The following is a 12,874-nucleotide window of genomic DNA, read 5'->3' as shown; positions in this document are numbered from 1 at the left end:
GCTTTGCTTATAGGTATTCTTCAGGCTGACAATGTGTGTGTGTGAAAATAAAGTACAGCAGTGAACATGTTAATGTTATTTCTAGTAACTATTTAACCCTTGCTGGGAATGGGTAAAGGGTAATATGTAACCCTATACTACATGTAATGTCAATGAATTTATTAATAGTTTTTCAGTACACTTCATTTTTGGAACACCTCATTTTTATACAATTACAATTGTGCAGTAGAATTACATATTTGAAACATGGCTGTACATTGTTCTTGGAAGAAACTTTTTGTAAAGTTGGTATATTTCTCTTTATTTTATTAGTGAGTGTGATTTTACAAGTGAGTACTATGAAAGTCCACCATGGAATCATTCTCTTCTCTCTCTCTCTTCACAGGAGCTGTACTCACTAACTTAGGACGCAGCTTACCGTACATACTTAAGGTAATTCTCTTCCCTGTTGTTTGGCTCTTCTTCCGGACACCTACGGATGGTGCACAGACCTCAATTTACTGTGCTGTTGAAGAAGGAATTGAGCAGTACAGCGGACGTTACTTTACCAGCTGCCAAGTTCAACGTGTGCAGCCCCATGCCCGTGATGACGCCGTGGCCAAGAAGTTGTGGGAAGTCAGTGAGGATCTCTTGGGCCTGACCAAATAATTGCATGGATGACCAAGATTCTATACCAACCTTAGTAATTATTTACTATTGCATCTTAGGGGTAATAACAATAAGTGAGTAAATCACTATTTTAGTAACCTGTAATCAATTACCAGACACTGGAAGGATACAAATATTAATAGTGGATGATTCTTGCTAATCCAGTAACCCTAAATCTATTTGTTTGATACCAGAAATTGAATGGCTAGCCCTAATTCATAACAAAACTGCTCTGGCAACCTGTAATCCAATAGTGAAATCCAGTAGGGTCAACCTTGAAATCATAAAAGATGATGGGTAATCCAGTCCTGGGAAGATATCCCAAATGACAGACACAGAAATGATATCACTTGCTGTCCCATACCTTGCTTCAAATATATTTAGAAAGGTCAAAATCTCCTTTGCTGACCACATTCTACATGACATCAGGAAGGTAGGGAAGAAAGTAAACACCTCTTTTTCCTAAAGCAATGGTCGCAACCTTTTTGGACCGGCGGACCACTAAATTTACCGGCTCCGGACCACGCATGTGCGGGGAGCCAGGTGTCATTCAAAGGGGTAGAAACTTTTCCCAGAGTGACGTCATGATGCCAGAACTCGCCCACTCTCCGATCGCAAATTTGAACTTTTTCAAGACTTCCATTTTTGAGCTTTGTGGTACTGTTTTAATAACCACAGTCCTAATCATCTGTCTTGGAATAATAATGATTCAGTGTTCAATCCAGAGATTTTTTTAAACTGGGTGGGCAGAAATTGTAGGTGGGTGGCAGCCCCTAATTGTGACCCAACTTTTCAGTAACCACCCAAAAACAGCCGGTTTCAGTGGCTACTGAAAAGTGCCAGATGGTGCACCCAGCTAAATGGTCCTGGGGAGAACACTGATTTTATATTCTGTAGAATGGGGTCTGGAGATGATGTAGTGAGAATCTTGCGATTTTTGCCTGATTTTTCCTATAACTGATGAGTCCCAGGAATTGTTTAAGTTGCATTAAAGCAATAGGCAATAAAGCACAATACATTACTTCTGACAACTAACCTACTTCAGCTGTGGTTGGTTTGTATGGTCTATTTAATTGAAAGCAACCATCCTCCAAGTGTTCTGTACACTTAATGTGTATTGTGAACTATGTGTAATATGAACTATTGAGCCCCAGAGATTCTTTAAGTGACACAAGAAATAGATGAAGCAAGGACCTATTCATGTTTTTTTTATCTCTAATTTATATAGTTTTTTTAAACATTATTTAACAAAAATATGGGCACATATACGGAATCGTCATTGACTGGCACGTGAAGGTCACATCCTATAGATAAATAACAATATCACAAACAAATTGTGTAACATGCATGTAAAAGTGAAGAGGAAACCTATAAGAAAGCATAACCAGTAAAAGGAAGCATGAACTTAAAATTAGAGCAATAATCATCCTGAAAATATATTTTTAATGTTTAAATGAATAAGGGTAAGATTTGTGGGCATGTAATATTATCTGAGGAAACGACCTACCAAACTAATATTTTGTAGCAAAGTTTATAAACTCAGGGAAAATCTAATTACCTTGTAATCAGGTTAATAATTTCTTCTGTATTTGTAACTAATATTGATTTAGCAATAAGCACCTGCTGCAGTTTTACTTTTATGTTTACTCTCTGTGTATTGTTTACTTTTGGAGATTCATGTGAAGGAAATTCTGGTATACTTAGGGTAGGTACTAATTATTTTTGTAGCATTTAACTGAAAGTAAAATACTATGTGACATTGGTTTGCATGCTGTTCTTTGTTTCGCATATTTTGATTTTTTTAATTTTTTTTTATACATTTTTCTACACATTCTCCCTGGTGCTAAACTCAGTACTTGGATCAATCACTTAGGGGCAAATTTTTACTTAGCTCAGATACACATCTTTTGAAATGTCACCTGACCAGGCCAGGCAGTCCTCGTGTGGTTTTTTTTTTTTTTTATTGCTATTTAAAAGTCGTAAAACCTATCAAATGCAAAAAAACTTGTGTCTAAACAAAGCCCAATGCACGTTTCCTCCGGCTCCTGTGATGAGGAACTTGATCCAACCTCCAGGGTCTTACAATTGGTCAGGAAGAGATGGTACCAGGATCTCAAATATGGGAACTGTCTCCTGGAAAAGATGCACAAATGGTCCAGTCTGATCACCAATGGAAGAAAGTGAATTTAAATAATCATAATGCTGTACTTCTTCCTATTGGACCCACAAGCCCAGTTTTGCTGGAGTGTGGTCAAAATATTACCATGAAATCATATCCCTGTTTTTGACATCAGATTTTACATAAAAAAAAAAAATAAATAAATGGGTTTTTATTTAATTTTTATGATGATGTCAAGTTACCACTTGCGGTCCTTGTGCTACCTTATATCAAACCCATCACATGTAATGCTGGATTCTTTTTCTTGGCTCACTTTTTTTGAACTGTAATACTGTAAACAACCACTAGATGTCCTCATGTGTCTATTACAGTTGTAACAGGCCTCTGATAGTGGAGTCTTCAATTGTTTAAGACACCCTGTTGGCAAACCACTGTATCAACCACAAGAATAAATATGCATTGAATATGTTTTATGCATGTTATTTACCTGTGAAAGACTCCCTTGTGTAGACCTCCAACAGTCCTGAGATTACTATGGGGTTTATAAATATTGGAAGTGATAGCAGCAGCCCTAGCAAACTGTCATTCAAGTGACATTCTATAGTATTCTCCTTTGCTTCATTTACAATATGTGACTTTTCTGTGCTCTTACCTGCAGTTGTTAAGGGACAACATTTCTGGATCTTTTCCCCTTGATGAATGTTGCAGTGGTGCACCTCACCAAGCATGTAACCCTCCCTCTGGGAGATGTGGTGACCTTCAAAACCATGTTAATGGTTGGTGAAAAAACCATGTTAATGAGCGGTGAATAGATACAGACCTCTAGAAAGTGTATTTGTCTGCTGGGTCTGCATGTCATGCATGCATGCATGTCTATTGCCCTTATATCTGTATTGGAAGCCTGCATTATAAATGTGAAGTCGCTGCTCTCGGAGGATACACCTGAGTAAAAAATGATTGCAGTTTTCAGGAAATCTCTGCCAGAAGCATGCTCTGGTCATTCACAGCTAAAAGGGCCCAATGGCTTAGACTTAGGTCAGCGGATCCTTCTTCCAAGCAAGGTTGGTGTAAAATTCCTTTGCCTTAAGATTGTAAACTTGCATAGCAGAGAAAAAAAAGCACATGATAGTTTCTGGTGGAGTGGAGACTTATAGGCTGCAAAAGCCCTCTTGCTGCCAGTGGAGGTTCTTACAGCTTCCACCTTTAGAAATCAGCTAAGGCATCAGGGAAACCAAGCGTCTCAAAGCACGCCTGCTCAGGCCTCCAAGATTGGGGCAAGGCTGGCACATTTTGGCAGGTCTAGACACAGGTTTGGGTTATCGACACGATTTCTTCAGGTCACTTGTGTATCTTCATTGAGCAGCCCCAAGAAATATTTGTTTCCTGAACGCTCCATGTCGGTACATGACAGGTTAATCCCTTTCCACTCCCATTCTTAGACTCTAAATAGATAAATTCACAATGGTGCATACACATAGTGTTCCTCAAGTTCGCCCAGGATCGGGCATGCGCAGAAGGAGTATCCAGAAGCCTCCCAGCATACGTGAAAAATGTATTCGGCTCTGCAATCCCATTTAATCTTAAAGTTTCTCTCCAAAAAAACAAAAAGTAATTTTATATAATAAACCAGGGTTGTCTACCCGTTCATGTAAGGTAAAAAATTTAGTTTAGGTCTGCTTTAAACCATAAGAAAGGAAAAAGAAAAGACTCAGCTGTAGCTGCACTCCTTGAAACAAGGAGATAATTTCAGCTGAGATAGGAGCTGGGCGGGGTCAAGAGAACATGTGGGCGTGGTGATCAGGTGAGCTGTAGAGACACAGGTACAGTTGAGGGATCTGAGAGTAATCACAAGCAACATGGTCGCTGCCTTCTTCATACCGGGCATCGTGCTGAGCCTGTATGTGTTCATCTACTACAACTTCATCCGAGGGAGGCAGTGCAAGAGCAAGGCCAGCCTGAGGGGCAAGACTGTCATCGTCACAGGTAAGTGACGGGGGCACCCATGCAGGGTATAGTGACAGAGGAATACACCCCATGCAATACAGAGTAAAGTGCTGGAGAATCTGGAAAATCTCTGCTAAAAGTCAGTAACATAAATATCAGATAGTGACAAACACCCCATGGAGTGGATAGGTGTACACACACACACACCACGTGACACCTCAGGCAATGTACCTGAGTAGAGGAGCTGTAATGTGTGGGTTGTTAACGCATTGCATTGTATCACTACACAATTTTTTTTTTGTTCTTTATTTTCCAGGAGCAAATGTAGGGATTGGAAAAACGACAGCACTGGACATGGCCAAGCGCGGAGCTCGGGTTATCCTGGCTTGTCGTAATAAAGAAACAGCTGAAGCTGCTGCATATGACATCCGCAGGGTGAGTGATACACAAAATAAACCTACCTGTGTGTGGTTGTCATGGTATCACCTGTATGTCATCACTTCTTTTGCAAGGGCTTATGAGCAAGGTACAGAAAAAAAAAGTCTGAGCTGTAATGGGCCTCTGGTACTCTCCCTGCAGTATTTACTTTTCACCACAAGATGTCTTCCATGAAATTGAGGACCAGTCCTTCAGTTTAGAAGACTGAGGCCATACAGTCAGTGCACAGATCTGCCCCCCTTTATGTCTTTAGATGCAGAGAGGGGTGCAGATGTCATCACCTCAATGCTACCTTTTCTGCATCATCAAGCAAAGCCCAGCTTTAGAGAAAGATCAGAAAAGAGGAATACAATTGGGTTTCTGCCTAAATAGGGCAAAAAGATCCGTCATTAGGTAAGTGTCCATTCACATGGGCTCTGGCATGATGATCTTTTCCTAAGATACAACAAATGTAAACCTGCCTGGGACAAAGCACAGGTTCTCTTGAAACACCTGGTTACGTCCAATGTCTATAAACACCGATATTAAGTTGTTTTGACATTTGCACTAGCTGTGCCGGTGAAGTCCGCTGAATTATTGGGCTCCGTAGCTTTTCTTGTTTTTGGACATTTTTACTTGCATCTGTATAAATGAGCTTTGTGTCATCAGTTATTAAACAGAAAAAAATAATTGAAACAATTTCTTGACACTTCATGTCACATGTATGACTTCAGATTTCTACAAAGGTCACTCATTCTTTTACAGACTGGGTGTAAAATGAGTGCTCTTTGTAACTTTTGTGGATCACATGATATACATGATGGTTTATGAAAACAATATAAATCTCCTATGTTTTCTGCAGATCTCTGGGAACAATGAAGTCCTGTTCATGAAGCTGGATCTGGCCTCCATTGCTTCCATAAAGTCATTTTGCAAAACATTTCTAAGCAGTGAGCCCCGGCTGGATATATTGATCAACAATGCAGGTGAGGACATGAAGGAGATGTACACCTCTGTGTAGAAGAAAAATGTCCTCATTACTAATACACCAGTATTGTGCACTTTCCAGTGCCTGAGAATAGCTGTTTGTACAAGGCACTAGTGTTGTGGTGTTTTTAATACTTTGTGTATCTAGAAATACATTTGTAGATTTGTCATAGGGTGCACAATTTTTAAAAGTTCACAATTTTTTTTTGTTTGTTATAGGTTTTGGCAGGGTGGGGTAGGGGCAAAGGCCTTTAAGTTTTTACCAAAGTGTGTTATGAAGGACAGATAGTGACACTAAATCTTCCTAACCGGCTCCAGGGCAGCAAACATTACAGAATTTACTGTTCTTTCCAGCCTGCCAAAACAAATGTTTTAGCTGGAGCAGTACAATTTCAACAACTGATTTGTTAATAAGAGGTGCATCTCCCTGATTGGTTCATTCCTCTGCATTCAGTTCCCTATCTTCACATGCGCCCTGGAGCAGACCCCAAAGGCCACCTGTTTACTACCTGTCCCTCTCCACGGACTGTTGTGCAGAGGATTTCACTTGGGAAAACTCCTTTTACTAACCAGTCACATGCTAGAGGAGACACAAAACCTGTAGTGGTTACTGACCGTGAAAGTTGCTGCAACTTTTCCCAGGTTCTTCTTCCTATGTCCCCTGTTCTCGCACTGTGCACCTTCCTGAACAATTTTTTTAAAATAAAGTGCAGATCTCACTGTACATGCAGTTTTATTTTTCCCATGAAGCTCCTTCTGCATAAGATCGGGCACGCACAGAAGGAGCAGCCTCCTGAGATATGTGATGTGGGTTTCCCCTTCATTCATTATTACCAAGGTGGTAAAGACAGAAGGGGGGGTGCTTCACCTTCAAATTCCCATTAACATTTTTTTAAAAAGGGTTAGCCACCCTTTTATATAATATAAAACATGCGATCATAATAGCAGCAAAAAAGTCAGAGAAAAGTCTGGTCTTCTGTCCTTGTGGACATGGCTATTCTGTGTAGCTGAGTAAATCTGTGGACTGGATGGACAGAAATCCAAATCTTGTAATGCTTGTTGTAACTGTATTTCATCTGTGTTTTTAGATGTTTGCTGAATTTAAACTTCAGTGTTTTAATAACCACATGACAACTACATTAATTGGCTCCGATTTTTTTTTGGCAGATATAAATTATACCCCAGCTCAATTATACCTTTGTTCTACCCTGAAGCCTTATCAAAGGTTTTTGGGATTTGTCAGATGCCTTTGTCCCATGCCACACACTGTGGTTCTGTCATGTGACCCCTTTGACCCTTTAGGACACAACAAGGATGTCCACATGTAGAATTCAGGTTTTGTTCCATCCTCTGACACTCCTGAACATATCAGATGTTAAAGAAACCTATTGTGACTGGAACAGAGGGAAGGTAGGTGACACAGGCTTGCGGAGAGGTGAGTACAAATCCCTCTTCTGAAGCAGGGAACTGATATTGTTATGTTTTAAGTGACTGGTTGTTATACTCACTATAATAACTTTCTTTTAATACCTTACATTAAAATAAAGTACTGTAGAAGCTATCAATGCCGAACAACAAATGCACACATTTATAGAAACTGCAATAGTAATATTCAAAACTGATGTTCTAAACAAAATGTTTTTTAAGTATTTGCAGCTCTGATTGCTTGCATGTTCTGATCTTTGCAGGTATTTTTGGTAAAGGCAAAACTGAGGACGGCTTCAATTTGGTCTTTGGAGTCAATCACCTAGGACATTTTCTGCTTACTCATTTGCTTCTGGATCGCCTTAAGCAGTGTTCCCCCAGCCGCATTGTCGTTCTTTCATCCAATGCCTATCAGTGGGGAAGGATCGACTTTAAGAACCTAAACCCGCCTGGTGAAACATGGCTTAAAATCCCTAGGGCGTATTGTGACAGCAAACTTGCAAACATTTTGTTTACCCAGGAGCTGGCCAACCAATTACAGGGAACTGAGGTGACTTGCTACGCTGTCCACCCAGGTATGTAACAAATCTCAGTGATGGCGAAATGCAGGGTTATAGTAGCAGTAGTGTGCCAAATTTACTCTCTTGTTTGTTATTTGGTCAATTCCCCTTTATTGACTTCAGGGAAAGTTCTACCAGTTTAAGATGAAGCTGTACTTCATGTAAATATTTTAAAATTTTCCAAAGAACAGGTCCCTCCTTGATTTACTTGCTCCTTTTCCCTGCCAAGAGCCGTAGTGCTGTCCATTGAGACTATTGGTGGCCAGTAAAGTCACTTACAATGGACAGGCAGTGCAGCTCAGATAATTAAATCGGGGAACATCTGTTCCCAGTGTGGTTCCTCGGACTTATACGAGCAGTGGACATTTATATCACCCCCAACTTACCCCAGTGTCATGCACTCCTCCTGTGAGCCCCAAAAAAAGAAGATTCTGGCTGGCTGTGGCTAGAAAAGCATTAATGAGAACACTATCTGTGCTCAATCTATTTTGACACAGTACAAAGGAAGTACCGGAGGTCTAATGGAAGAAAGATTGTTTCTTTCAGATCTGGCATGCAGTTTTAAATATATAATTATATATAATTAGTATGCATCATTACAGGTTTTGTATGTTCAGTTATGGATTTGATTAAAAGTATCTCCAGGCTGAAAATGTTCTTTTTAGCATGTATGTAAAAATGGGAAGGGGGGGGGGGGGGACAACAATCAACAGGTCAAAGCTACTTCTGTCACTAATTGTTTATGAACCTGGAAAACAAAGGCTTCAATTGACCTCCTAGGTGGTTGAGTACTGCCGCCCCACATAAATTAATGTAGCAAAAAGATGATTTTTCAAGGGGAAAAAATAGGAACAAGTATATACAATAATTGTTAGTGGGGGCAGACCACAATTATTGTATATACTTGTTTGCTTTGTTGCTAATTGTCATTGATGTACCAAACACTGATTTAATATAGCTATTTACTGCTTTTTTACTTTTTGCTTCTATGTAGTAATAACTTTAATAGTTTTGTAAAAATAATATGCTATTTGTTTTCATACGTTTACAGTTGTGTATTAGAATTTCATATTTGTATAGTGGTTAGATATTGGAAGGTGTCTGTATATTGTGCTAGGGGGAAGCTTGTGTTGTACAACTGGTGTATTTCTCTTTATTTTAGTAGCAAGTGTGATGTTACAAGTGAGTACAATGAAAGTCCACCATGAAATCATTCTCCGTGGGTATCTTTTCTCTCTTTTCACAGGGCCTGTATTCACTAACATAGGACACAGCTTACCGTACCTTCCAAAGGTAATTTTCCTCCCTGTTGCTTGGCTCTTCTACCAGACACCTACGCATGGTGCACAGACCTCGATTTACTGTGCTGTTGAAAAAGGAATTGAGCAGTACAGCGGACGTTACTTTACCAGCTGCCAAGTTCAACGTGTGCAGCCCCATGCCCGTGATGATGCCGTGGCCAAGAAGTTGTGGGAAGTCAGTGAGGATCTCTTGGGCCTGACCAAATAATTGCATGGATGACCAAGATTCTATAACAACCTTAGTAGTTATTTCGTATTGTATCTTAGGGATAATAACAATAAGTGAGTAAATTACTTTTTTAGTAACCTGTAATCCACTACCAGACACTGGAAGGATACAAATATAAATAGTGGATGGTTCTTTCTAATCCAGTAACCCTGAATCCATTTGTTCGATACTGGAAATAGAATGGCCAGCCCTAATTCATACCATAACGGTTCTGGTGACATGTACTCCAATAGTAAAACATGGAAGGGTCAATCTTCAAATCATAAATGATGATGAGTAATCATCTGCTGGGATGATAAAAAAAAATAACATACAACACACACTGCAGACACAGAAATGTTTATAACTTGCACATCCTGTAGATCCAGGGATAACTTCTACAGTTATGGTGATTTAGCGAATGCAGGATGATATCTTTTTACAAGTTGCTCATTCCTTTTTCCAAGAAAGTGAACTGTCCTCCTCTTGGTTCAAAACACTTCCTAAAAAACAGCTTCTCAGGATCTTGCATTTTTGGTAGGTGCTTGAACTAAATCGCTAAATAGTTGTGTATCCCACAGGAACTCCAGTTTCAACACCTCTGTTTTGAGTACTGTTGTTGCATTATAATAACAGCAGTCCTAATCTCTGTCTTGGATTAATAAAAGTTTTATATTTGGTTGAATAAGGTCTGGAAATGGTGTGTAGCAGAAAAAAATCTTGAGTGTGCCAGACTTTTCCTATAACTGAGTCGCAGGAACTAAAGTCTGTTTCTCTCTACAGTAACTAATAAAAACAATAATGCTGACATGTTTTTTTGGATGGAGAGAGGGAGTTGGGGTAAATTTGGGTAATGAATGAACATTATTTAGCTGTTGGGAGTCTGATTTTAAAATAATGAACATTAGATAAGAACTGTAGTTCAACCTGTTTTTGTTGTTTTTTTTTTTGTGGACAATTTAATAAATAATAGTCATAGTCTTCCTGTCACGTATTGGGATAGATAGAGCCATAGTTATTTGCTCCATCAAATGGTCTAAATCTTATTGGCCTCTCCCTATCAGAGAATCGAGTGGCAAGATTCTCCTAGAATTTAGGGTTGTTTCCTTTTCCAACATGGGGTCTCATTTGCTCCCTTGTCTATATTGTAAAACCCCACAAGGATGATGATATAGATTTATATATATATATATATATATATATATATATATATATATATATATATATATATATTGCTTAGTTTGGAAGGTCACAAGACCCAATTCATCCTGTTGTCAGCTACCTATTCTAAAATACTAGTTTTTGATCAGCTAAAACCACTACTGGTCACTAGTGTAATGAGCTAAAGGTTTTTTTTTTATATATAGATAGGGTTACAATAACAAGTACAATTAATTACTTCTGGCAACTAACTTAAGAGCAATAGGGCAATATCGGTTAACCCTCCTAGCATTCTAATTCTGTCCATATTTCCACACAAAAAGCGTTACATTTCTTTGCATTGAAATTTATTGTACATCGTAGGCCTATAACTCTTAGGCATAACTCACTAAAATATATCCAATATTTTTATTAAATTTAATAATAAACTTTAATTAAAAAAAATACAAAAATCTTAAAAAAATTTTAAAAATAGTGAAACGTACAATATCTGTACATTAGCATGTATAATATATATGTGTATATATATATATATATATATATATATATATATATATATTTATTATATCAAGATTCCTTGGTATTGGACTCATAACAGCTATTTTGTATTGAATCCAATACAAAAATATTTGAATTTCCCGCCACTCCTCCCACCCTCTCTGGCTTCACCAGGAAACCCCAGGGATCATCTCTGCAAGACGTGTCCCCAGGACCTGCGTGGACCAGCAGGACGCTGGGGGATGACAACAGAGCAAGGTAAGTGGTTTTTTTTTTAATCTTTTTAGCGACCCCCAGTGTGACTCGGGATTACTGCTTTTTGCATTGAAAATCCACCCCAAGTCACATTCGGGATTGCCGCTAGAGGGGTTAACCAAACACAAAAAAAGGCATTAGCAAGATCTGTGTATGTGTAGATTAATATTATTATTATTATTATTATTAATAAACAGGATTTATATAGCGTCAACATCTTTTGCTGCGCTCTGCGTTAAATAGGGGTTGCAAATGACAGAATAATGCAGAAAGTGATACAGCAGGAGAGGACTCTGCCCCGAAGAGCTTACAATCTAGGAGGTGGGGGAATTTACACACAATAGGAGGAGGATATTTAATGGTGGGAAGTAGTGACAATTTCAAAAGACAGAAGAAGATGGGTAGGCAAGTTTGAAAAAATAGGTTTTCAGTTATCTTTTAAATGAGCAGAAAGTAGGAGCAATCCTAATAGGACGATGAAGACCATTCCAGAGAGTTGGAGCAGCTCTAGAAAAGTCTTGTATCCGTGTGTGTGATGTGGTTATGAGATATATATGTACACTTTCTTCCTCAGACGCTGCCCCTCTTCACACATACCCCTAGGCCTGGCAACAAAGTAGGTGGTGGTGTGGGTGTAATTCTTTCCTCTAACTGTTCATTCAAAATCCCCCCCTACCCCGTCCTCTCTCTACCCTACCTCTTATTGTTGATGTTGTCCACCGCCCCTCTTCCTGGCCCAATTTCACAAATTTTAGACATTTTTGCCCCTTGGCTCCCATCTATTTTGTTGTCATGACTTGGTCACCCTCATCCTCCAGAACTTTAATGCTGCAGTGAATGACCTTGACCATCCTTCCTCAGCTAAACTGCTCTTCATTACCTCCTCCTTTGGATCACACAGAACATAAACAGCCCCACACACATCGCCAGACACACTTTAGACCTGGTATTTCGAAACTCTGCAACTTCACCCACCTTGAAAACTCACCATTTCCCCTTTCTGATCACAACCTAATCACCTTCAACCCACTTAATTCTTGCCACATCCCAGATCTAGCCAATGGCAGAGAGATATCTGTAACCTTTACCACAACCTATTCTCAAATTGCCTTAAGTCTCTATCCTCTGCCTTCTCTAAAATCACATTTCCAGATAAAGCTACTCAAAACTTTAGTTCAACCACACTCGGCTCTGGATAAAGTTGCCCCTGCTAACCCCTAACCTTGCCACATTAATCACACCAAACATCTACTGCTGAGCGCAAGTGGAGAAAATCTGGCCTCAGCACTGACTTAATGGACTACATAGCCAAGCTACAAAACTTAAACACTGAGCTCACTGTCGCCAAGCA

The 12,874-nt window shown here is 39.3% G+C and overlaps 2 protein-coding genes across 2 annotated transcripts in view; both read left to right on the top strand.

Annotated features, from left to right (window-relative positions):
- Positions 1–2,410, top strand: part of LOC140343631 (dehydrogenase/reductase SDR family member 13-like) — a 7,081-nt gene extending 4,671 nt beyond the window's left edge. Inside the window, exon 5 of the mRNA XM_072430408.1 lies at positions 386–2,410. Within this exon, the coding sequence (XP_072286509.1) occupies positions 386–648 (263 nt within the window). The 3' untranslated portion in view covers positions 649–2,410. The remainder of the gene's footprint in view (positions 1–385) is intronic.
- Positions 2,411–2,565: 155 nt separating this feature from the next.
- LOC140343636 (dehydrogenase/reductase SDR family member 13-like) lies at positions 2,566–10,297 on the top strand. Its single transcript, XM_072430415.1, has 5 exons — positions 2,566–4,750; positions 5,028–5,146; positions 5,991–6,114; positions 7,804–8,115; positions 9,347–10,297. Exons 1-5 carry the CDS (start codon positions 4,624–4,626, stop codon positions 9,607–9,609), a joined length of 945 nt encoding a protein of 314 aa, XP_072286516.1. The 5' UTR covers positions 2,566–4,623; the 3' UTR covers positions 9,610–10,297.
- The last annotated feature ends 2,577 nt before the right edge of the window (positions 10,298–12,874 follow it).

The sequence above is a fragment of the Pyxicephalus adspersus genome, chromosome 1 (genome assembly GCF_032062135.1).
Source record: "Pyxicephalus adspersus chromosome 1, UCB_Pads_2.0, whole genome shotgun sequence".
In the NCBI taxonomy this organism is placed as follows: domain Eukaryota; kingdom Metazoa; phylum Chordata; class Amphibia; order Anura; family Pyxicephalidae; genus Pyxicephalus; species Pyxicephalus adspersus.
This window is presented reverse-complemented; position numbering and strand designations above follow the sequence as displayed.

What these genes read in the sequence shown, in the direction of transcription:
- LOC140343636 (XM_072430415.1), top strand. Translation starts at nt 4,624, where the DNA reads ATGGTCGCTGCCTTCTTCATACCGGGCATCGTGCTGAGCCTGTATGTG. An exon ending in CAAGACTGTCATCGTCACAG is followed by an intron (nt 4,751 to 5,027) that starts GTAAGTGACGGG and finishes TTTATTTTCCAG; the next exon opens with GAGCAAATGTAGGGATTGGA. An exon ending in CTGCATATGACATCCGCAGG is followed by an intron (nt 5,147 to 5,990) that starts GTGAGTGATACA and finishes TGTTTTCTGCAG; the next exon opens with ATCTCTGGGAACAATGAAGT.